This window comes from Aythya ferina, assembly GCF_964211825.1.
Source record: "Aythya ferina genome assembly, chromosome: 5".
NCBI classification, from domain to species: Eukaryota; Metazoa; Chordata; class Aves; order Anseriformes; family Anatidae; genus Aythya; species Aythya ferina.
Window position 1 is genome coordinate 31,084,941 of NC_140301.1, and position 25,189 is coordinate 31,110,129.

General features: G+C 38.3%; 1 protein-coding gene across 7 annotated transcripts in view; it reads right to left on the reverse strand.

Annotated features, from left to right (window-relative positions):
• The window catches only part of STARD9 (StAR related lipid transfer domain containing 9), a 107,481-nt gene that overhangs the window by 3,205 nt on the left and 79,087 nt on the right, over positions 1-25,189 (reverse strand). For 6 of the 7 annotated variants that reach the window (XM_084521374.1, XM_084521372.1, XM_084521376.1 and 3 more), the window contains 12 exons: positions 23,510-23,700; positions 19,461-19,944; positions 7,529-18,613; positions 6,530-6,727; positions 6,051-6,234; positions 4,595-4,741; positions 3,857-3,962; positions 3,127-3,269; positions 2,417-2,481; positions 2,124-2,329; positions 1,624-1,703; positions 1,116-1,274 (listed from right to left, as the gene is read on the reverse strand). In XM_084521374.1, the coding sequence (XP_084377500.1) occupies positions 1,116-1,274; positions 1,624-1,703; positions 2,124-2,329; positions 2,417-2,481; positions 3,127-3,269; positions 3,857-3,962; positions 4,595-4,741; positions 6,051-6,234; positions 6,530-6,727; positions 7,529-18,613; positions 19,461-19,944; positions 23,510-23,700 (13,048 nt within the window). The remainder of the gene's footprint in view (positions 1-1,115; positions 1,275-1,623; positions 1,704-2,123; positions 2,330-2,416; positions 2,482-3,126; positions 3,270-3,856; positions 3,963-4,594; positions 4,742-6,050; positions 6,235-6,529; positions 6,728-7,528; positions 18,614-19,460; positions 19,945-23,509; positions 23,701-25,189) is intronic. The other variant, XM_084521373.1, reaches the window with a different exon arrangement.

The window sequence follows — 25,189 nt, forward strand, 5'->3', positions numbered from 1 at the left end:
GATGTTTCTAGGTGATTGGAACTGCTGTCTCAAATGCAGCCTACTTCTCAGATGACTAATTCTAATTCTTAACTGGAATCCTTGTCTTGACGTCTCTTTTATATCTGCTAGGTGCATGGATTTAATGACTTTTGTTGAAGAAAGTTAACAATAAGCATTGTCATGCATTTTGAAAACAACATAACCAAGGTGGACTCCTATGTTTATAACAAGATGAAAATGCAAACAGGACTCTCCAGTCTATATCACTGGATGAATAAGTTACTGGCTCACCATATAAGAATGTAACATAATAAATTGCAAATAAGCATTTATAGAAGAGCTTTGGTGTCCAAGGATGCAGGTTGAGTTGCTGAAAAACATGGGATGAAGTGTTTAAAAGCACTGTCCTAAAACTGTTATCTAACATGATGTACAGTAATTCAGGGCATGAGGTGGAGGTGAATTCTATGGTCACTTAATACAATTCTTATGCTATGCTGTGTGTGTGTGTGTGTGTATATATATATACACAGACAACATAATAGAAATATATTAGTATATATATTATATATATAGTATAATAATATATATAACGTGTGTGTATATATACACATACACACATAATATAATAGAAATAAATATATATATAATATTATAATATATAATTAAAATATAAAATAAATACAATATACAATAATGTAATATATAATTATATATATTAATATATATAAATATACAACTATATATAATACATTATATAATTAAATGAATATTGACTATAATATTCAATAAATATAATATATAATAATTTATAATTATGATACGTAATATATACATTTCTATTGTGTGTATGTGTATATATAAATGTTATATATATAATATATACTAATGTATTTCTATTATATTGTGTGTATGTGTATATACACACACACATATATATGTAACTATGCTATATATATATTTTATAATGTAATATATACTAATGTATTTTATATATATTATAGTGTGTGTGTGTGTGTGTGTGTGTGTGCGTGCGTATATATATATATATAAATAAATATCTTTAGATGTAAAAAGCTGTTACATTTCAGAGGTAGGAAGTAACCAGAGTTGGACATACTGCAAAATCCTACCTGTGCCATGTAAATAACTCTGGTGATCTCTCTTCCATTCACTACATCAGGTTCCAGTATCCAGGCGCTTGGCAGAATTTCTCCTCTCACCACGTCTTTACAAGGGTGAGGCATTGAAGCATCGTAGACAGACTGAATAGCCAAGACAGACAAGTTCTCCTGCATGTGAGAAAGTGTAAAGAAGACACTGAGTTTTTTTTATATGGACAGTAATGTTTTGTTTACTGTGACACGTATTTCTCATATTACTTATTAAATAAGCTCTTGTTTCCATAGAATCCTGTTTGTTTGTGATCAGAATAAGCTGTAACAATTATGTTACTGCCTAATAGGGCTTGGTTCATGATTGTCACTTGCAAGTGGATTTTATACATAATTCACTTGCGTCATATCAGTATAGCTTTTCTTCCTCCACTGCCATTTCTGGAATTATCAGCACTAACTTCTCTTCCTTCTCTCCTTGAACCATGAGTTTAGAAGAGTTACTCAGAGAAAACAGGCATTTTACCTCTTTGGCTTCTACAGTGATGCAGCAGAAGTCCCGGGGTTGCTTTAGGTAACACAGGGAGGTATCAGTCACTAAATACACTATGGAAAAAGCATCCAAGAAAGAAAGAAAGGAAGGATTAGGCTTGGACAAGTTTAACTTCTCACAACTTCCCTCAACTGTACAAATGCATTTTAACTCTTTGTTGCAGCTGTTCTAGTTAATATGCTATAAACAGTATGTGTCATTAAGATACTACTTTTTCAAGTCACTTAAGATTTATTCTACTGATCTTCTGGCTTTTAACCACTGCTTCTATCTGTACTGCTGCAACATCCGTTTAATACAAGCTGTACTTTGAACAAGTCTTGCAAAAGAGAAGTTCCCTTATCAAATAATGAAATCATTTATTCAAACTGGAAAAATTGAAATAAGATGCCTCTAACTTTCTTCCTGGTTGACAGTCTGAGCTGAGACAGTACCTAATGATAGTACTGGTCAGTTGGTTGTGTGATACTCACCCAGCTGGATGTGGCTGGTTACCTTCTTGTGTATTCGAGCTGTGTTGATGGTTCTGTCATACAGATGCCTTTTCCCAGGATCTCTCACTAGTCCCCACACAGATGGGAGAGGTCTTTCTATCACTCCTGCTCCCAAGAATCCATGCTTTGTTGCTGAAGGGAAAACTTTGTAGTAAACCAGCACCTCTTTTTCTGTACACTGGTATCTGTCAAACACAAATTAAAAGTCTTGGCACAAAAAAGGGTAAATTGCATTAAAAATCTCCCATTATAAAGACCTGCCATAAACTTACTTCCAACCACCTGCTGCTTGGCACATGTAGAGATTCCTCAGGTTATGAGAGCATGCTGCCATTACCTTAGAAAACAATGACAAATGTAGAGGTAAGAGAAAGTCATATAAATTATATATTGTCTTCAGCTCTTGCATGCTGTTACAGTGTCTTCTACTCACTTGGCTTTACAATAAATACTTAGTGTTATAGTGCTGGTAATCTTTTGGGAGTACTAAGAGCCAGCCTGACTTGCATCTCATGCTCTCTGCTGAAACAGGATTTATATGTGCCTAATATACAATATAATATACAATATCCTAGGCTATTGTGAGAAAACAGGGAGTGGGGAAGCACATATCTCCTAATCAAGTGATTCTATCTGACCTGAAACATGAAGTTTATATGCTTTCCTTCTGGCTACACAGTCATACATGGTTACACAAATATGTAAAACCTGCACTGCACAAATCCTTGGGAACTAGAAGAGTTCAGTTCAGCAGTTTCACCAGATTCACTGATGCATTTCAGCTAACATGCAACACTCTCCTGAACCGCTCTTCCACTGTTGCAGCCTGCCTCACCTTCTTCCACGTTTAAAACTGATCAGTGTCCTCCTCTGTACCTAACAAGTAGCTGCTGGGAGTGTAAAATAAGTCTTGTCCAACACACTTTCAGTACAACTTCCAGTAGGACATACAAGAAAAATCAAAAAGTGCTTATTTACTCACCTCAGTGGTAGCATTGGCTAAGATATGTTTGGCTAAATCTTCGTATCCTTTTGTTGAAGAGGAGCTGACTGAAATAGTTAATCCATGGGTGAACCTACAGCTGATGCTACTAGAAGGAAGGGGTGGGTGAATTCTACTGGCTTCTGCAGGAGACAAAAAAAAGTTGTAAGTGGAAAATATAAGGAGGAAAACAATCACTGAATTGCTGCAGAAGGTGTAATATTAAGCAGTTTACAGGGATTTAAACCCTCTATTACAGCAACTGATCCACACAATCCTGACGAACGACTGATAATATTATTTGTCTAGACAATCTATGTGTTGATAATTACACTGCAGTTATATTTTACATCACTCAACTTTAAAGGTTATTAACCACATACACGCTAACAATCTGAAGAAGAATAGACAACGTGAATTTTGGGGACAAAAATAACAACTTGCATGTATGGTCCTATATTCTTTGCAGCCTTAGCCCCATGCTTTTTGGGTTTGCTCAAGAAATTCTCCTCCCAGCCTCTATACAATTATGTTACAACAACAAAAGAACCAAATCTCCATTTACTTTTCCAAACTCTAGCTACTGGTGGACAGTATTTTTTTGAATTCATGTAATAGAAAGACAGCCTCAAAATACTAGAATCAAATTAGATTTGGATTTCCATAAGTAACAAATATCATTAGGTTTTGGGATACAACTCAGACATAAGCAAATGTATGATTTACTTACCCAACGTTGAATCCTTCTGTAGTTGCTCTAACATATAAAGTTGACTGTTTCTAACAGCTGAACGTCCTCGTGCATCTCTTGAAAGCAATGCATTTCCAGAAGAAACCTGGTTTAGGAAACAGCAGAAATGGGGGCTTTTGGTTTGAACCAGGAAAAATAAAATGTTACACAGCAAGTGGAATACTCCTGACAAACGTGCTTTACAAGACTGGAATTTTCTCTTTATCATAGGATAAGTCCTTTGCCTTTGATTAGGTTAAGAAAGGGTAGCTCGACTCTGGAAGTTTAGCAAACCAAGTGTGACAAGCTAGCATAGGTACCTACTCTAAAAAGTACTTTACAAGTTCATTTTTACACACACACAAACTCTCAAATCAATCTGTGCATCTTTCTTCATTGAGGGAGGCACAGCGAAAATACCAGATTCTGGTTTACCACAAGCAAATGCTCCTTCTTTCTAAAAATGTGACAGATAGTGGCATTGATGTCAACAGTACACACTGGCTCTTACATTTAAACAAAAAAAAAAATCTCAGAAAAAACGAGAGTCACTGTATTCTGGCAATTATGTGGTAATACTCTACCCCATGTAACCCGTCTGCGCACTACTGACGCAAACTTGCCCTGCTTGATAGCTGCAACAGAATATGAACCATCAGAATAAAAGGTTTCTGTCCTTGTTCTCTCTCTCTGTTACTGTGGAAGCATTAGGAGTCTCACAAGGCAGTTCTTTCTCACCTGTCCATCCCAGCTGCTGAGTTTACTGGCAGCATAGGCAGCAGTATTGCTACTGTTGTAACCAGATGTTGGGCCAGAGGAGAGGCTGAGGCTGGATTCTGTACATAAAGTGCTTGTACTTGCAAGAGTCTTCAGCCTTGCTTCTTCCTGTAATAGATGTCAGAGTCACAAATAAAACTACACAAACTTACCTTGCACAACACCTAGTCAAATCAGTAACAACACTAAAAGATGAAAGAGGAATAAGCTGGAGTCCGATTTCCTTCAAGGTGTATTGACAGGACAGAGGCTGTTGCTTTTTGCTTAATACAGAAGGTATTAAACAAGCAGGCTCATTTGAACTGGTAAGATCATATGAGCTACAGAGCAAACCACCATGTAAAACCCACCAGTCTAGGAAAATCTGGATTACTCTGCCATTGTTCTTTAGCTACAAGATTCCAAGCTATCAAACCAATTCTAGGATGTTTAAGGGGAAAAAATATTTAAAAGATCTTTTTTTTAGTCCCATTTGTTACTTTTTGCCTGGCATAACTTGCCGGTAAATACTGAAGGTTTTATTGCAACCAATGCAACAACTCAATGCCAGCCCAAGAGATTAAGAACAAATTACTTAATAAGAAAATACTGAGAACCGCAAGAAGATTTATACTTTCAAGGGTGGTTTTAAGTTTTGTTTTTCAACACAGTTGAAGTACTTTGATGTTTCATACAACAGATATGGAAGCAGATAAGATACGGTCTAAAGTAAATAGCAAGATCCAGTCATCTACTGGAGGTGCCTGAATTCTAGGTGCCTTAAAGGGTGGACAGCAATGAAATGAGTGTTCACCACATATGCACATATGAGGAGAGGAAGTCTGCAGCTATGACTAATGCTGCATTTTCAGGCAGTGACAAAGATTAAGGCATGAAAGTACAGTCAGTAACTGGGCAGAAGAGGTACCTCCCAAGGTATTGTCCTTGAGTAATGATGAAAAATTCACACACTCAGAGAGACCAAAATGGGTAAAAAAATGCAGAAATAAAAGTACAGGTTAAACATGCATACACAGGACAGTCTAAAAAGAGAAACAGGAAAAACAAAACAAAACAACAATTATGTCGTTTCTGTTTAACTACATGCTGAAATAAACTCAAGTTTACCTTTTTAAAGTTTTCCAAAGACTGGGCATGTACCCAGCAGGATGTGTCTGTAAGCTTGATCCAATGAGAAAAAAGTTTCTTGCAGAAAAATTGTGCTCAAGAAACAACAGCTCCAGAAGGATGTACTTCAGAAGCATGATCAGTACATCAATTCAGTATTACTGAGATTGTTTTAAGCACAAATTTGCATTTAATTATTAGTTTTTTCTATGCATTATGTCAAACAGGAGAATTACTGAACCACAGAAGTTTCTTTAAAAAACATGCATCAATGTGTACAATGCAAAAAAATTTCCTCTGTAACTCTCACCTTCTGTAACTGAGAAAATATTTGCTCCCTTATACGTCTTTTTTCTTGCTCAGCTCTCTCCCGAAGTTTGTCCCTAGCTCGTGCAATCTCCGTTTTGGTTTCCTCTCGTGCCCTCTGATAGTCTCTGAGCATCAGTTCAATCTCTGAAGGGTGCTGAATGCTTCTTCTTTTTGGTTCTTGAACTCTGTAAGGATAGGTAAGTGGGAGAAAACACACATAATATAACAATATAACAGTGTATAATGAGTCAAGACTGAATCCTTGGCTTTCCTATATATTATATGTATAAATCAGGTTCTTGTTACAAACTGAAATAAATTTGATGGAAGATTTCAATGAATGTTTGAACAATAGTACATGTTTCTCCTGAGAGACAACTGAGTATCCTGAGACAACTGCCACAGGAGTCTCATCAATGCACTTGCATTGCAAGCACTGTTAATAATCATCAGGTGAAAGGGAGGTTTCTAATGCCCTACCTTGTATTTTCCACCACATCTCTTCTCAGCTGCTGCAGATATTCTCGGCGTCTGCTAGGGAGCTCTAGATCCCTGTGACTTGCATCCAGTGTTTGCAACAGACTGAAATGCTTTTGAGGACTCAGACTTCGGCTTCTGTGGTATCTTTGCAGCCTTTTTTCTCTTTCCTTCCTCAGGGTTTCAATAGTCCTCATGTGTCTGTCAGAGAAACACAATTAGAGTGACAAAGTACACCCTGCAAAGTTACAATTTCTGTTCAGTTGTTTTTTGAAAGCCTTAAATACTAGGTAGCTTTGTAATGTAAGAATTATAGGAATCTAATAATGTTCACTCCCCCTGCAGGTACGCCCTTCAGTCACATGCTAAGAGATGCAGAAATTCTAAAACTTCACTGCTTTTATAACAGTAGGAAATGCATACAAAGGTCTTGGTTAGGGCTTGTAATGTCTTAAAAGAAAAAGTGAGGAAGAAGAATAACGTAGCTCCTCCTGGTTTTTTTTTAGTTACGACTTCCAAAACATTTCTATAATCCAATCGTAATTTAGGAACTTCTTTTTTTCATAATTCATTCTGCGTATTTATGGGCATTTACATGTTGGTTTTGGATATTCACACAGCAACATCTATTCACAGAAGCAAGAGATGTGTAAACAAGATGCTTTGATTATTTTTACACTGCAGTAAGTCAATGAAATACACTTGCATGGTCACCAGGTATGCATGACCACTCTTAGAGCTACTGGAAATTTTAAAACTGACATTAGATTTGAATTACACTGAATCTTATACTTGTCCTTGTTTCCTTTAAGTAACCTCTAAATTTTCTTTTAAACGCATTATTTAACTATATATAAAACAATTGCAATACTGTATTTCTTCACATATAGTTCACTCAGTGTGACCAAGCGATTAAGTGCCCTTTACTGTGTGTTATTTATCCTGCATGAAGTTGTACATGAAATGAATTCAAAATAATTAATACAACTCTAAGTAATTTACCTTTCATAAAGTTGTTGCTTTACTGGAATGGCCATCAGGTCATCTGCAGTTCCACTCTGCAGAACCCTCAGCAGCGCGTCCGTTTCCCCAATGCCGTAATTCAGCTTTGCTTCGGTCAGTTCCACACTAAGGGGATGCTGATGCAGATCCAGGTGTATGCCAGACATAATCTGAGCACGTTCTCGCTGAAGTCTCTCAATCTCTCTGCTTCTGCTGTCACAAAGCTGGGATTTCCCTTCTATTTCCGTTGCTTGTTTGCTTCCAGGCTTAGTTTCTGCCTGACTTTGTAAGTCAGTTACACTGCCACTCAGGCTGAGTAACGAAGCAGGAGGACTGCCCTTCACACCACACCAGTTGCTGAATTTATTGTGTATGGGTAAGTCACGAAGACTGTAGCTCCGAGGCCTATAAGGCTTTACAAAAGTATTTTTGTTCAGAGGAATTTCAGTGTCACATTCAGTTTCTGTGACAGAACTTGTATTGTCATCTTGGAAGGAAGTTTGCACATCACTCACATCAGAGAGGAGAGGGCAGCTGCTTTCATTTTTCCAGAAGTCATGAAATTGTAGAGAAGATGCTTCTACCAGAGGTTCTGAGGACTCATTAATGTTTGCCTTACTTAAACATGTGGCAGTACTTTTTTGATGAAAAAGTAAGTCAGATTTTGGAGGTGAGTAGTTGTGAATCAAAGCAGAATCAGAATTACCAACATAATTTTCATGTCTAATTCCACCTAAAGAGCCTCTTCCTCCCCCTGTGACGTACGTGCAACGAAGTGAACGTGCCAGTGGATTGCAGTCTCTAACATCACCTGTTAAAACCTCCGTATGGCCAGAGACCTCTAACATACTGCTGGAGTGATACAGTCGTTTTGCACAAATTGTAGTGTGTGCGCCAACAGTGTATCTATGCTGTTGTTCCACATCTTCTGAACCATCCTTTCCTAAAAACTTTTTGGCTGCTTTCTTATCTGAGAAACCTCCAGATGTGTTTCTTACACCCTTGCTGTCTCTAGAAGTGCTTGATTCGCTATCTGTTTCAGTCTGTGAAAAATTGTCCACGTGAGGTTCCATGCCAGACTGCGGACCCGACCTTTGCTTTCTCTGACTGTGAAGGGGACTTAAAGCATCACCGGAATATCCCAAAGGTTCCTTAATAGAGCAGGCAGGCCTACTGAAAGCATTCTGGCTTTTGGGGCTAGCACTAAGAGTAAGAATAGGAGAGGAGGCCCTATCCACTAACAGTGTATTTTTGTAACGAAGTTTTCTTTCTACTGGAACCTCTGGTTCATTAACACTTCTTTTATCCTGAGTACAAGATGCTGGAGATTGAAAGGTGCTATTAGTAGGGCTGCTAACAACAGTACATGAAGAATCATCTTTCCCTGAACTCAGTGAAGATGATGTGACAGATGAAACTCTGGTACTAGCAAAAGCAGCATTCTGCTGTGTATTTAACAATGTTTTTTGAAAATCTAAGGTCGGAGTAGATGCTCTGGGTAAGAAAGGCAGACGCATAAAGGAATCTTCTAAAATGCTGTCAAGACTGTCATGGAAGTCAGGATTGTTCAGATTTCTCATCTCTGTTTGTTCTTGTGCTCTTTCTTCAAGAGCGAGAGTTTCCTCCTTCCTTTTGGGAACCTTACCTACATCTCCAACTACTCCTTCCAAATCACAGTCTGCTGCTTGAGCTGCCCTTAATTCGTTTTCCATTTTTACCTGCACTTGTTTTTCCTCATGTTTACTTCGAGGTTCTTCCAAAGTCTCAGTTTGAGTGCCTATATCTGCTGTAGTTTGAGTGCAGCTATCTGACCTAGCAGCTTTTGCACCTTCTTCAGTTTTTCTTTGGCTTATTTTGGCATTTTGTTCATTATCTATAATATTTTGTTGGGAGAGGTTTCCCAATAGCTCAGAAGTGTTCTGGATAAGCTGTGACAGGTGCATGGACAGGTTCTGCATGCTTGTCCAAGAAGAATGTTGCTGAAGTAAATCTCTGTTTGCTTCCTGCTTTCTGGCAGAAATGTCTGTGTAGCTTCTCTGGTGTCTTCTCTGCCTTTTATACCTTGCTGTAGCCACTGTTTGTGTTCCCTGCTCACATGTAATCCCTGGTGATTTTTTGGAAGACCTTTCTGACTCAGAAGGATATAATAGTACAATTTCATCAACCTGCATTGCAGAGTTACCAGGCTGCACTGAAGGGTTCTCAAATTCAGCAGTGTTATTTTCTGTGTTAGTTTTCAGTGTTTCAATGGATACATTGCTATACTGCTTGGTACTGTCACTTGAGTAAGCAGATTCGAAGCCTTGTCTGACATCCCATCCTTGAAGGCCTTCAATGCTGCTTAAAGTGCTCGACAAAACTTTCGCAGTAGCATATGAACTGAGATGAGAATGAAAAGGAGAATTCTGAGAATTCAGTCCATTGTCCACACTGGAACATCTCGTAACTTTACGACTGTCCAGGTTTAAAGGCATTTGATTGCAAGACACATCACTTGCACTTCCAAAAACATACTGCTTCCAACCAATCTTGCACAGTTCATCTTGTTGCCACGGATGAATATATGGGTTGATATCACTTGAATTAAAATGCATTGCATCTTTATTGTCTTGTGAAAACTTATCTGTTCCTGACTGGTATCCAGCTTCTTCAGCTCTCCCTTCACTACATTGAGCTACAGAACTGGTCTTTGAATGGGTATTTTCTTCTGCACCCACAGAGCTGTGAGCTGTGTGCAGTAAAGATGGAGGATGAACAGTACTGTCTTTTGAAGACTGGCTGCTTTGGGTTCTTGCTGCATAATGTACATTTTTTAGATCACAGTTTGCAAGCTTCTTAGTCTGTGTCATTCTTTGCTGAAATCTGGGTTTAGATTTAACCTGCAGAAAGTTCTTCGGCTCCTGCTTTGAAAATCTTTCAACTCCGTGAAGATCTTCTTCAGTTGGTGATGGAGGTTCTACACTCATATTTAAATCTTGTAATGATTTAGATGCAGAATATAACAAAGGATCTACCTTAGATGAAGCTTCAGAAGTATAATCTAGATCAGAGAACACAGCAATAGCTGGGGCTGATAGTCTATGACTTTGTAGGTAAGGTCTCTGTTCACTTCGTGTACAGCTGTTTGTATTCTGGATAGCAGACCATGACCTTTTACTCCTGAATTGTACCAATTTGGATTCTTGCATAGGCAAATCATGGTCTTCTGTTAAAAATTTTAAGGGGTTCGTTTCATTATTCATTAAATAAAACTTCAGTCTTTCTGATTTCAGAGTCTCATTCTTCATTGTATCACCTCCTGTTGTTGAACAACTGTCTGCATCAGCATCAATACTTGAACCTGCATTATTTTTGCAAAGTACAATCCGTTTTCTAGCATCTGTATTTGTTTGACCTGGATTAGCACCACCTGTAGGCACATAATGACAGTTGCCTTGCAGATCTGCAGGACTTTTTTCAAAACCTAAAACAGTGTGATACAGTTGTCTGGGATCACTGCTTCTGCTCTTTGCTGGACCAAATGAATCGCACGTGTGTTCAGGATCCACGTTAACATCTCCTGGAAAATCTGTATCCATTACATCCTGTGGGTCTATTAATTTGCTTGTAGAATCTGAAGATACTGCAGTTTGCTTTTCAGCTTCTCTATTTACTGTTTTCCTTTGCTTTTTCTCTACTACAGATTGTTTAGCCTCAGTACTTGAATGCAGTTGTTCCTCATTTCTTTTAAGTATTTTTCTCATTTGTCCCTCTTCAACCAGAATTGACCTTCCAGTATCCCAAAGAGGTAATGATGGTAATGACAGAGAATCAGCGTCATCTGAAACTTTCTTTGTGTGTTCTGTACAAGCTTTCTGCACTAGAACTTTACCCCAGCGGTGCTGATCAACTTTGATATCATTGTCAAATTGTTGACAATTACTTCCATATACAGGTTCCACATCTACAGTGGAATTTTCATACAAAGTAGGGTCTGTGTCTGATACTGGATAATGCCTGTTTTCTTTTGCAAGAGAAAGTAAAATACTTCCTGAAGCGTGTACTGGTTCATCAAATACCACAGACTTATCAGACTGAGTGTCTTGCATTTGTAAAACAGCAAATGGAGGATGCTTTAATATACTGGTATGTGAAATACCACATGTGCCAGTTACACCATGGTCTATATCTGCAGCTGAAGAAGATTCTGAAAATGCTGTTAAGGACGGGTAATTAACTTCTGCACATGTTTGGGGAAGATCTTCTTTTACAGAGTGCACATCTGCAGAACCTGAGGATACTTGCTCTGTCAAAATGGTGTCCTGAAGTGAGTCCTCAAGATGACTAAATATTAGAGATTTTGAGTCATCAAGTAAACAAGTATCAAAAGCACTGAAATTTTTACAGCTTTGAAACAGTTTATCTGTTGGAGCATCTTCTGCAAAGTAGGCTGGAAGACACTTTGATTCTTTACTGCCAATCTCCCCTAGGCTTTGAACAGCAAGCATGCCCGATGAAGTGTTACTGTAGTGCTCTAAGTACTCGTGCATTTTGTTTTCTTTTGTATCACTGCAATTCTGGAAAGAACCTTGAGTTATTTTCCCATTTTGATCTGTTCCCACAGCTTCACCAGGGAGTTTTTTATTCTGAGCATCTGTGGCCTCTGTTACTGCAGAATTATTATTCCTTTCATCTCCTTTTTGAGGAACATTGGGAAAAGTTACAGATACGCTTAAATCAGTTGATTCTCTTTCAAAGTATTTTGTTTCTTCAGAGAGAACAGCATCATTTTTACATTTGTCTCCATTGCTGTCAGTCAAAAAATCTGCAAATGATACTGGGCTATGCATGAGACCAGGGCTGCTCTTGTAATTTAGAAGCTCTTTATTAGAATGTGGATTTTCCCACAGAGACTTGGTCAGACTTTCTGAAAGGGTAGAAATGTTCTCAGAAATAGCACTCTCTGGACAGTCTACACAGCACTCTTCTGAAGTCCCGTGTCCCTGATTTTCTCTTGGCTCATGCTGATACCCAGATATATCAGGAAACCCTGCATTATCATTTTTACTGCTTCTTATGCTACAACTTGTGTTTAAGCATTTCTCCTTGTCGTCATGTTGTGATGGACTCCCTGAGTGATGTTCTGTCTCAGTCATATTAATGCTGTGAAATATTTTTTGAGAAGAGATTTCCTGTGTACAATGCTTTGCTTTTTCCCCTACATCTTCCATCACTTCTTTCTCTGAAAAAGAAAGCAGGTTTGAATTATCCAAGTGCAATGAATCAGGCATGATGATATCCTTTTCCTCTTGATATTGTTCTTCTATGGAATTAAAGCAGTCTTTTGATATTTTATTAACCATTAAATCCACACTGGGTTCTTCATTGGAGTTGCTGTTATCCTGAATTTTATCTTCAGATGAATCTATTTTTTCCACGGAAAATGGATTTTCTTCTGCTCCTTGCTTAAGTGCAACAGTTTCAGATTCATCACCGCCCACACAATAGAGCACAGAAGAGCTGTTCTTACTGACAGGTTGCCCAGGTGCAGAATTGGGTATATTGTTACATACAACGGGTTCTTCCTCCTGTCTGTCCAGTGCAGTCCTGTTTTGTGGGAAAGCTTCATTTCTACTTTGAATTTTATCAGAAAGAGATGTGTCAGCTCCCTCTTTGTTGACTGTTTTACCTGGAGTACTGACACAGACTTCATTCTCCACTAGTGTTTCATAGTAAGGAAGAACCGTTCCTGTTCCAGCACAGCTATTAGATGGTTTTGTATGCCCTTTCAAAGCAGTGGGATCATCTGGAACAACATGGGAATTATCAATTACTCCAAGATAGAAAAGTTGATTTACAGACTGACACAGAGAGTCTTTATCTGAATCTTCATGGATGTTTTTGGTAGACTTCAGTGTTGCTGGTGGATTTTGCTGCTTGCTGGTATTTACATTGCTTCCAGAAAAGCTGGTAGACACCCACTGACTTTCTCTTAAGAGTTCATCTAATCTGCTGTCATCATGGCAACCGTCTTTGTTTTCAGGGAATAGTTCATTGAGGTTTTGTAGAATGATCAGTTCTACCTCCTCTGTGTTTTCTAAAAACATCTGCCTTTCTCTGTCTGTTTTGTCCATTTGTTCTAGATTCATCAAATGCACTTTCTCATCACCAAGTCTGGAGCCTATGGAATCCAATCCACAAATTTCACGTTTTCTAATGATACTTTTGTTCAATTTTTCTGAAGTGCCATGCTCAGGATATTGCACAGAGCAACTCATATATGTGTGGCTGTCCTCTTTAATGTGGAGATGTTTAGATTCTTGCCCAATTGTATATTTGTCAATATTAATATTATCATCAACTGAACACTCATATACATCAGTATCTCTCATCACCGTGTTTCTTGCATCTGTAGCACGGTCCGCCGAGCCACCATCTTCCCTCATTTCAGTAGGATCACAGTACTGTGAATCATCTACTGACAGTACATTCTCTTCTAGTCCTGAAGCTGTAAGGTATCTTTCAGGGATCTCATACTGATTTAAAATTTCTTCTTTGTCATCTCTATCACAATTCATCTGATGCAGAGCTGAAGACTCTTCAGGAAATAAAACGTTTTTGTCTGTGCATATGACTTTGTGCTTCATAGTTGGTCCCTCAGTGTTTGTCATGATAATTTGTTCTTCACTCTCAGCCACTTCACATCCACTAACATTGTTTTCCTGGTCAAAGTTTGCATGGGGTAAGCAATTCGGTATAAAATGTTCCGGTAAATTGCTAGACTCTACTTGCTTTTCATTTTCATTTTTTTCTAAACTATTTCCTTGCCTACCTGTGATTAGTACTGTTGCAGCTACGTCCTCCATATCAAACACATTTTCTATTGTTCTGTTTATCTGTAGAAGCCCTTCACAAGCATCAAGGAAGCCTAACGTATCCTGTGTAACATCTGTTGTATGGGAACACACAGCTGAAGGAGTGTTTTGGGGAGAAACAGAAAGCTCCGGTGAATAAATAGCAATTTCTATTTTCTCACTTTTCTTTTTTGGACAAAAGCTGTTTGTTTTCAGACAGCTATCAGAACACATGAATGCTTTTGATTCCCGAGTGTGTTCCACATCAGTGCTACCTACCTGTGATTCATCTTTCTCTGCCTCTTCATGTGTCAGGCACAGGTTTGTATAAACCTCACACTGAACTTCAGAAGCTACAATATCAATAGGTTTATTCTCTGCACTCCTATCTGCAGTTACACTTTGGGCTTTGGGTACTGGGTAGTCAGGTAAACTTTCTACCTGTCCACATTTAATTTCCAACATGTTTTTTTCTAAGTTGACTGCACTATTCATTAACTTTGTCTCTTCTTCATCAGTGTTGGCTTTTGCATTCTGATAAGGAAACATAGCTTCTTCTGGATCAGTTTCTGTTTTTCTTAAAAACTTGTATTCTTTATTTATATACAGACTCTCCTCTTGAGAAACAGCAGCCAACTTATTTGTGTTGTATTCAAATACTCCTCCGAATTCTGAGTTTACATGATCTTCAACAAGTAAAATGTCCTCTGGGCAACCACTTTCAAAACAGGCTTCTTTCTCTTCTCTTGATTCAAGTAAAGATTTATTCTTTGTTTTTGTTTCCAATTGAATGGTTGCATCAAATTCCACAGAAATGTCAGTCAGCTTATACATACTGTTTTTCTCCCCTGGTGATTCTGAAGAACATGTGGTACAAAGGTCATTGGAATCTATGTCAGAACAACTTTTTGTGGTACCGACTTCCATAGTATGATTAGATGTAGCATCACGATCTCCTTTCACTATTGCGGCATGCTCCAATAATTTATCACAACTTTCAGTCTCAGAAGCACTTTGAAAAAGATTAACTTTTGGTAAAGCTTGGTAAAATACACTTGAATTGGATTCTGGGAGCAAATTATCTGTACTCTCACAAACAGCAGCAGGGAAGGACTCAGTGTCCTTCCCATTTACATTCACCGTGAGGTAACTTGCTTCATTTACCATTAGGTTTTTATATTTGGGTAGAAAGTCCTTCTGAACTACAACCCGAGAATCGCTTTCACTGCTTTCTGCTCTTATATTGTCAGTGCACAATGTAGAATTTTCTGAAATATGTTGGGATAAGCAGCCTACAGGACCATCTGCTAGCACACATTCAGGGGAGTAATTTTTTGAAACAGGTTTGCTTTTGAATTTGTAATGATTTGATGAAGACAACTCCGGATCCTTTGGTTCATATTCTTCATCATCTCTGAATGAAGGTGCTTCTGACACAATCTCTGCCAAGCTATCCATGCTTGTTTCCATACAGATTTTCTCTTTTTGAGACAACTCTACTGGTGTTGCAGATTGGTCATAACTTGCACTGTAAGCTAGAACTAAAGGATTACATTTATATGTTACCTTCTTTGAGGAAAAATCTGTGTCTATGGTTATTTCTTCTGCAGATATTTGTTCATAATCTGTATCTTGCATTGTTTCCAAATTACTCTCCCCAGACCTGAGACCTAGCGTAACAGCTGATTCCGCTCCTTGTCTAGCCAATACCTGAAACTCATAAATGCTTCCTAGAGAGCAGTTCTGATTTGTTAAGTTACTGAGAAAGAAACCTTCATCACAACATGTTGGCATTTCCCTTCTTGGAAAAAGCTGCACATGGTTTCCAAACTGAACTTGTTTTACTGCAGAACTCTGTGTTGAGGCCATGTTATAAGTAAGTCCTGTGGAAGATTCAGCAGCAGGTGAATTGACAGATGCACTCCCAGTGTTCAAATCTGTTATCTTTGATTCTGTCAAGCTATTGTAGTCATCATCTAGGTCATCTTTTTCAATAGTTCTGAAGAAATCATCTTCTAAATCTGAATCTACACAGCCATTCCTCTGCTCCAAAACATGCACGGGCAACACAGAAATAAAAGGTGCTTTTTCCAGATTGTGATCTTTTGGCAGCTCTGGATGAGTTGTAGGGAGAGAATCCTCTTCTTTTCCAGGTACCAGTGACAAGCAGTCTGCAGTGGAGGTGCTTTCCAAACAGCCAAATGTTTGTGTGCATTCAGTGGTAGACCTGTAAGAAGATAATTCATTCAGTTGTTCTTGTTCAGGATGATTTGACGTTGAATGTTCATAATAATCAGGTTTTGCTGAAATGCAAACAAACGAAGAGCTTGGTCCTACTGAACTAACAAATGAGGATGTTATGTCTTGAGATTCCAAGGGAGAATTTTCATTAGCATTTGTCCATTCCTCAGTAATCCTATTTAATGATCCATTCTCAGAAACTCTGCTTGCAGCTGTTGTTTCAGGTAAAGGTATTTCTGATGTGTCAGAGGAGAAAGCTGAGTTTAATTCATTTATACTATGCGATAAATGAGTAATGCTGTGTATCTGCTTAGAGCCAGAAACAAAAGAAAATTCAGCAGCTGACTGTTTTAGGTCATCTTTCTTCAGCCAACCCTCTGGTTTGCTCAAAGAGTAGAGACGAGCGTTTTGAAATTCCAGATTTCCATGGGAAGAAGGTAGTGTTATTCTGGGGCTGCTGATTTCAGCCTTTGAGTCACAGGAAGACTGAGCAGCCGCAGGAAGACCATAATATAGCCGCCTATCAAGTGACCTTTCTTGTTGTACAAAAGAGACCGTTGCCTCCTTTAGAAACTGCTTGCAAGCATTACTGGAAGCAGGCTGTGATTTAGTGTCCAAATAGAAGGAACTATTCAGCTTCAGGTTGTAACTTGTTCCTTCTGTATCTCTATCGCAGAACCTGGACTCACAGTCTTCCTCAGTCTGCATAGTTGGTGATGTTGGAGTTTGTAACTTCCAAAAAATCTCTGCTGGCACTTCATCAGATGAATCAGATTTGGATTCTTCTACTGGGTCTTCTGCTGGTACCTCTTCTCCATCACCCAAGCTGTCCAGAGAAAAGCTTCTTTCGGCCCTTCCCAGCCTCCTGTGTGATGCGTAGGATGTCACCAAAGATGAAAGATGGTGTTCAGTTCTGCTTTTGTAAAGCCTAGCTGGCTGATGGGGAGCCTTTAACTTGTGAAACTGGCTTTTATTTCGCATTTTGATTTTATTTTCCTTTTCTACCAGAGAGTCTTGTGACATTTGACTGTCATCGCTCTCAGAATCTTCTGGGTTGGCAAAACATTTATTTCTGCTGAAATCTTCTTGTTCCAGTTTCTCTGCAAAAGCTTTTGCATAAGCACAGGAGAGCGAATCTACAGAATAGGAACTGTCAGTATCAGAAATCTCATTTTCATCATCTTCTTGCCAGTTCCCCAGCATATCTGTGGCTGTTTTGGACACTCCAGCACTTAACAGCTCAGCACTGTGCCATTTCTTTTCAGCATAAGAAAGTGGTGTATGTGTGTTCATCTTAGTGAGATTTCCAACTGATGTTGCTACCATCAGAAATTCCTGCTGTTCCACTGACGATTTCTCATGATTTCGCAAGGCTGAGGTTGTCTCTCTCTTCAGATTCTTGGCTGTTTGGTTTAGATGTGCTGATGGCAGGTTTCCATACACTATGTCTTTCTTCATTTCTTTAGCAAAATTTTCTGGAGAACTATGGCCCTTCCCATTGATATCCATTCTAGTGTTTTTATTGGATAACTGAGCTCTGTTTCGTTCTAGATAGCTATTTGCAGGCTGACTCAAATCTCCTGGCACCTTTGCTTTTGTCATTCTTGTCCCTGTAATGAAGGTTTTAGGTTCATCTTTCTCCTTAAAATGATCAGGAGAAGAGCCCTTAGAAGTCTGTTTTTGACGTCCAGCTTGCTCTGTGCTATCATCCAGCTTTTCCATTTTTTGATCATTTTTATTGATATGAGCCATGATAGCTGAATCATTAGAGTCCCTTTCTGCTCCTTTTTTACTTCTAAATGAGGATGCTTTTTGTTTTTCAGTTAGCTGCTTCTGTACTAAAAAGGAGGTACCTTTTTCATCATTAAGGTCATCATCCCTGGAAACATCTTTAACTTTTCTGAAAGGATATTCTACAGATGACAACTTCTCAGATGCATTGCCTTCACAGCATTGGTCGGTATTTGGTGAGGTAGATAACTTTGAGATAGTCTCCCCCTTCAACAAACAGCTGTGGGAATAAATAAGAAATATAGGCCAATACTTGCTTGAATAACATACTTTACATTTCGACATCAGTAACACCTTGCATTTTAAGAGTAATGACACATGAAGCAAGAACCTCAATGCCTTTCAAACTCAGTTTCTAGCAGAGAATTAAAAAAATGCATATTCTGTCAGTGACCATACAATCCAGTTCCCTAGATATCCTGAAATATTTTCTATAAAGCAAAAGACTAACTTGATGCTGTGTTATATAGCTTGGTATTTAGTCTCTATAGTCTAAAGTAGCTGCAAATGTTAGTTAAAAGTAAAGGATAGCTCTTAAGTCATAGTAATTCACTTAGCAGAGTTAAGCTAATTCCTGTTTCTGTGACTATGCTGTGATAATGACACTGTCACCCCAATTTTTAGCATTGTGTAGAGATGTTCATTTAGCTTGAGAATCACCCTAATGATAAAAATGCTCAGAAGGAATACTTTGACTCTAATTACAATAAAATAATGGAGAAATTATTATTTAACAGTAATTTGAACAAGGTAAGAACAAAAAATTAACTCAGTTCTGGAAAACATTTACAATGAGGTAAAAAATGCAGAAAAGCTTGAGAGAGGAAAGAAACAAAACACTGAGAAAGACCGTGTCAGAGAGGTAAGCCATGAATGCACTGTACAAATCTAAGGAAAAAGAACAAACAACTCCAGTGTGGCATACAGTATAGTATATTCAGTGATATTACAAGTTTTAGCGTTGTATCAATAAACTGAAGGGTATTCTGGATTACAGGTGGCCAGTGAAAATACCTTAATTTAAATTATTTTTGAGAGTGCAGAGGAATTGGTAGATGTTAACTTACCTGGGTACCCGGGGCAGATGGAGGTTACAGAATGAATGCTGCCTGTGTTGCAAGGAACTTGAACCCAATGACCTCCTCCTCTTTTGTAACGGGTGATCATGCGAGGCCTGTACTGCAATATTTTGGTTTAGGACTCGGGGTTGTTTCACACACACTTCACTGAGCCAGCAGCTAGCTTCTAGCTGCTCTAGATTTTGTTTGGCTTCCAATAATTTCTGCTTCTTGACTATCCTTTCCAGCTGGAATTTGACCTTTTTCCGTCTAATGTTTCTTTCTGCCTTTTTTAAGGAGTACCTTCGTAAGAGCTCCAGCTGCACCAGCGTTTTCTTGTTCTGCTGTAGGAGGGAAGGACAGATTTCCTGCCCAATGCTACTCTGCACCTCAGCCTCTGCATACAGCGTAGATTCTGTTTGCACTGCAAACTCCCTCTGTTGTTGCTGAAGGGCAGCTAGTCGGTTATTCTCATTTATAAGCCACTGTTGGTCTGTAAACAAAACAATGATTGAAAGAAAGTAAAAATCATAGGAGAAACATTATTCATTAAGTTAATTGTCTCTGAGAGCCATTTCAGAACAGAATTCCTACGTAGGTAGAGCAAAGCCTTGACAAGACATTTAGAGAAAAATGTATCATTAGTGTACTGAAAACCCATTGGGAGAAACGCTCAGGTAGCAGCTAATACTGCAAGATATGAACAGGGGGGTTGGCTGACACAGCTAAGAAACTGCTGAATAAGACCTTGTCTGTAAGCAAAAAGTTTAACACTTTCCAAAAGGATACAGACTTAGATATTCAATTTCTCAAAGATTACACTCAATTATCTCAATGTTTTTTCTTACAATACAGAGGACATATTTCAGTGCCCAAGTTCCTTCCTGCACAATTTTCAGTCATGAAGAAGGTATCCGCAGTAGTGAACTATGACTTGATCAGCTTTTATAATGTGAAATACACTACTACTTTTGCCTTAACTACTCTGAAGTCACATTTTAAAGTTCAAATGCTTTACATAGAGAATGAACATATGTGCACTGTGAGAGGAGTTAACACGGGAACAACTACGGCTGCTTCAGAAGCACTTGCAAAAATGCCTGATCAGAGCCCATACATCTCGCACATGAGCACATTAGCATGAAATGTACTTGAAATCAATGAGAAATTCCCGTGGCAAGGACATGGGTGAAGGCAATGCAATCTTTAGTTATAAGATGAACACACCCAAAAAAAGGCATATCACCAGTCAATGCATACATGTATTTTTCATAAAATCACCAGTCTACTCCATAAAGGGAGTTAGATTCTCTCTTTTAACGAATGTCCCCCATATTTCATAAATGCTAAACATACTTCTCTCACAAACCAATTGATTAGCCTCATTTGATAACAGAGTATTTTACATCTGCTTAAATTATTCGTCTTTTCTAAGCATTCAGAGAACCTGATCTTTGCAGTCAATGGGGAGGCAGTAGAGGACACAGAACACCATGTTGATTTGTTTTTAACTCTTGAAGCAAGACCACTTTACTCCATGCAGGGGAAGTGCTTAGTGGTTTTTCAGCATTTAGGCATATTCTCTTAAAGAGTTTGTTCATTTTTAGGCTAGTATGAAAATATACATATTAAGCTGCACAGAGTTAACCAAAAAACTAAAATAAAATCCTTAGCTGAAAAAGCAACATACAAATCACAGGTAAAGTTCCTTCGTAAGTAGACCGTTTCTCAAAGGACAGAAGCTTTTCAAAGCACTTCTAGCTTCCTAGCAGCAACACTTTTTTTGGATGGGTTTATCTTCAATCTGCAGCCTCTTACTGAAGAACTACCTTTAGTTACTCATTCATGGGGTTAGGAAATCAGAGGTATTTAACTTTGATATGGTGAATGAGGGCTATCTGTAGCTCTTTGTAAGACAGGTGAGTGGCAAGAGGGGAATTTCGGGCTGTGGACGTTTCCCTAATTTAAGAAATGTAGCCATCATTATCCATAAGCATTGTGAGCATTACTTGCTTGGTGACTACAGATCTTGTTAAACATAATTCATTAGTGATCCCCACCTCTGTGATTCTCCTGTTCAGTTTATGTTGGCAGCTATGCACACAGTACATGCGTAGAAGTATGGAAACTCTACAGGTAAGTACAGTTCCTTTATGAATAAAAGGAAAGCATTTTAGTCATAGTTTTAGTTATTTTTTTTCTTAATAGCATCTTTAACTTTTACATACAAAACAGTTTTCCCAACTCTTAATTTCCAGATCTGTCCTTTGCAGTGTGTTTCTACCAAGGAGAATATTTGGCAGATGAGTGTGTCCCCGTAATAGAGCTGCAAGCCCTAAGATGCTAATTAACGTCTACTCACAAACTTGCCTCTGTCAGGAGCTGAGAAAAAGATAATGCAGAAAAGGCTTTGGTGGGCTGCCAAGTGAAGAATTGTATTTGGCTGGCAAAAACTGCCCGTCTGGCTAAGCTTTGCATGAACACAGATAAACAGTGAAACTAGATTGGAGCAGAGAACAAGTCTAGATTCAAGAAATTAAGATATTTTGGAGAAACTCCATACTGTCTACATACCTTAAGCCTACCTACTTCCTATCTCCACAATTTTCTCTTTAATCTTTTATTTATGGGTGGTGTAATTGAAAGATGGCAGACTGCGTAAGTTTGGCTCTGAGAAACCTCAAAAAATTCAAAAATCATTCTTCTTCCAGGAACCAATAGCAGGCCTTGCCAAATGGAAATGGTGCCTCTGTTGTTCCTTATCAAGAAACTTGGATCAAATCATTCATTAGAAGGTAACTAGAAGAACACAATAGCAACCCTATTCAGTGGTCAAGAGCTTCTTAAGGTTTAAACTGTTGCCAAATCAGTCTACAAAATCTTTAACAGGCAGTCACCAAGAAAAACCTTGCTGAATATATCTGCATGCAAAGCGGCAACTCTCGGGGATGGGAGCCACTGATGGTAGCAAACACTTCTCCAAATACGCTTTTCATGGCATAGTTAGCGTAGAGCTGAAGTTTGTGCCAGACCAGTATCACCAGTATTTTATCCAATTACTTTCAGTTCAGGAAGACAACAGTATCTCTGCTGAATCTGGCCTATAGGATGTATATGCAATATAACACTGATCACTGTAGAGTTCCTGTTGAAGTTAAAATCTCAACAAAAACTAGAACTTTCTCACTTCATTACACTTCCATCTGGAAAATGCAAGCAGACAAAACACCATAAAGCTTTAACCTGAAATGAATTATAATGTGTTTCAAAATCTTCTGCTGAGAACTAAGCATGAAGTGAACTTCAGTGTCCCACCTACTTCTCAGATGAGCACTGCTTAAAACTCAGAAAGCAACCACAGTTTGAAGCATGGTTCTATGCCATGGTCCTTCCATAAAAGCACATGAATAAGGTCTGCACTGTGCTACTGGTGAGATCATCGACAAATGCATAGACAGAGCACCTTAACCAACACATGTTGCAGTTCCAAGGCATCAGCTCTCTCAGAAGTGCTGCTAGGTTCCTATGTCATGCTGTTGTTAGAGCAGTTTCCCTTGAAAACTTATAGAACTACCATGGCCATCTGAATTTCAATCTCTTGGAACAATGCAATGGATGAAGCACAGATAAATCAAAAGAAAAATGTGAAATACAATGGAAAACTCAGTCTATGAGTCTCACATGTGAGAGTTGCACTACAGACACAATCAGAGCAAAACCGCAGGGAAGCAGGATAGGGAGCAGCTGGGGAGATGAGAGGCTCAGTGCCACAGCAGGAACAGCGTGTTGGTGCTGTCTCTCCCAGCAGTGACCTGCAAAGATAATTAGTGCTGCTGGTGCACTGCAAAGGAGCCCTGTTAGTCCTGTTAATCAAAGCTTGATAATTGTTCTCATGGGAAAGGCAATAATAGGAGAAAACTAGTAATAAGCTGTAAAAATAAACTTCCACCCATAACACAAAGCATAACTAAGACAAAAAACAAACAAACAAACATAAAGAGGATGAAAGAATTCAGTAATGGAAGGGAAGTGAGAGAGGGCAGGAGGCGGGTACCTACTTTCTTGGATCTGCTGGTTGATGAGTGCTTGGTCATTTTCTAGTTCCTGCTCTGCTTTGATCTGTCCTCTGAGGATCTGCTGCTTTAAATCCTCAACATAGAGTTGCTGCCGTTGAATTTGTTTCCTGTGGAAAGCTTCCTGGTCTCTCAGTTTCTGCTGGTACTCTTCATGCACAGCATCTATCTCTCTGCTGTTAGAAATGTTGACAATGAATTTAAACCAGAAAAAAATACCAAGCATTTGTAACAAAACAAGTCATCTTACTGAAGAAAGACAGACAACATTCAGGGGATTGTTTTGTTCAGTAAGGGTGCATTACACAAAATACTCATGATGGTAAAGTAGCTGAGTACGTGTGTGTCACAGCAGGCCGCAGTCCTGTAAGTATCAGAAATGCCAGCATTCCTGAAAGTTGACATGGTGAAGCAGAAAATTCCATCACCAGAAAGAAGGCAAAAGGAATTTAAAAAATACCGTCACTTGTCATTTTGCTGAAGATCTTCCAAAAAGGAAATTGGAGGGAGAAGGGGGTGTTACTGTTTCATAAATTTATAACCAGTATTATAGGATGTTTTTCATCTGAGTATTTCAAAGAGTTTTTACAGAAATGTAAAACATTTTTTGTAATGTAAAAAATGTAAAACATTTTTTCTCTTCTTACAGATTAAAAATCTTCTACCTCAAAAGGGTTACTGGAATTACTGAGATTACAGTGAAAGTCTCTGAAAGCATCAAGGAAAGAACTTGATCATCCAATTCTCTCTTGGATGCAGCTTTTCCATTAGGTTACTACTTCTATACATGGAGCATGACTGTGACCAGAAAAGTGACTAACCTGTGAAAAACTCTACAGTCCCTCCAAGAGGCTTGTTTCCTGACTGTTTGCCAAAAATTTATAGACACACACACACTATCTAAATAATATCTATTCTTAGCACGAACCACAACAGCATTGAAGACCTACTAACCCTATGGAAGAAAGGAATATACATTCTACCTGTCTGCACATCATAATTAGAAATTCTTAACATTAAAGATTTATTATGTGCGAAGGAGATATATGATATTTACTTGACATTTTATTTCTAAACACCACATTATACGCGCATCAGAAAATTAAATATTTAAGTCTTGAAAAATATGTTAATATATCTTACTAATGTATTAAATGATGTATTAAAATAAATTTATTATGCTTTTTAAAAGAAGCAAAGATGTCAAAACTCTAAAGAGTCCTTGAAGGTCAAAAGAAAAGAAAAATATAATATCAAAGGAAATGCTCTGGAAATGTCACGTTTTTTATAAAATCATTACAAATACAAGGTCAGATGAGCATTTGCCCTTTGCTACATTTGAATTTATTTTAAATCTCTATCTAGGACCTAAGCATTTTTTTGAAGCAGCCATTTCTACCACAACAACTTCGACTCTGTATGCTAGATTAGCCAACAAAACAGATGAAACAATTAAGCAGCTAAAACCTACATGTCTTCTGGAACACCTTTAGATGTAACATCCATTTTCACTTTCTTAAGAAGCAGCACGAAATCTTGACTACAGAAAGCCTTAAAATTCCTGATTATTTAAAATATTACTGACTCTTTTCCACTCACCTGAGGAAAACAGAATTTGTTTATGTATACATAATGCTTATGAGAATAACTGAAGAGGAGCATCTT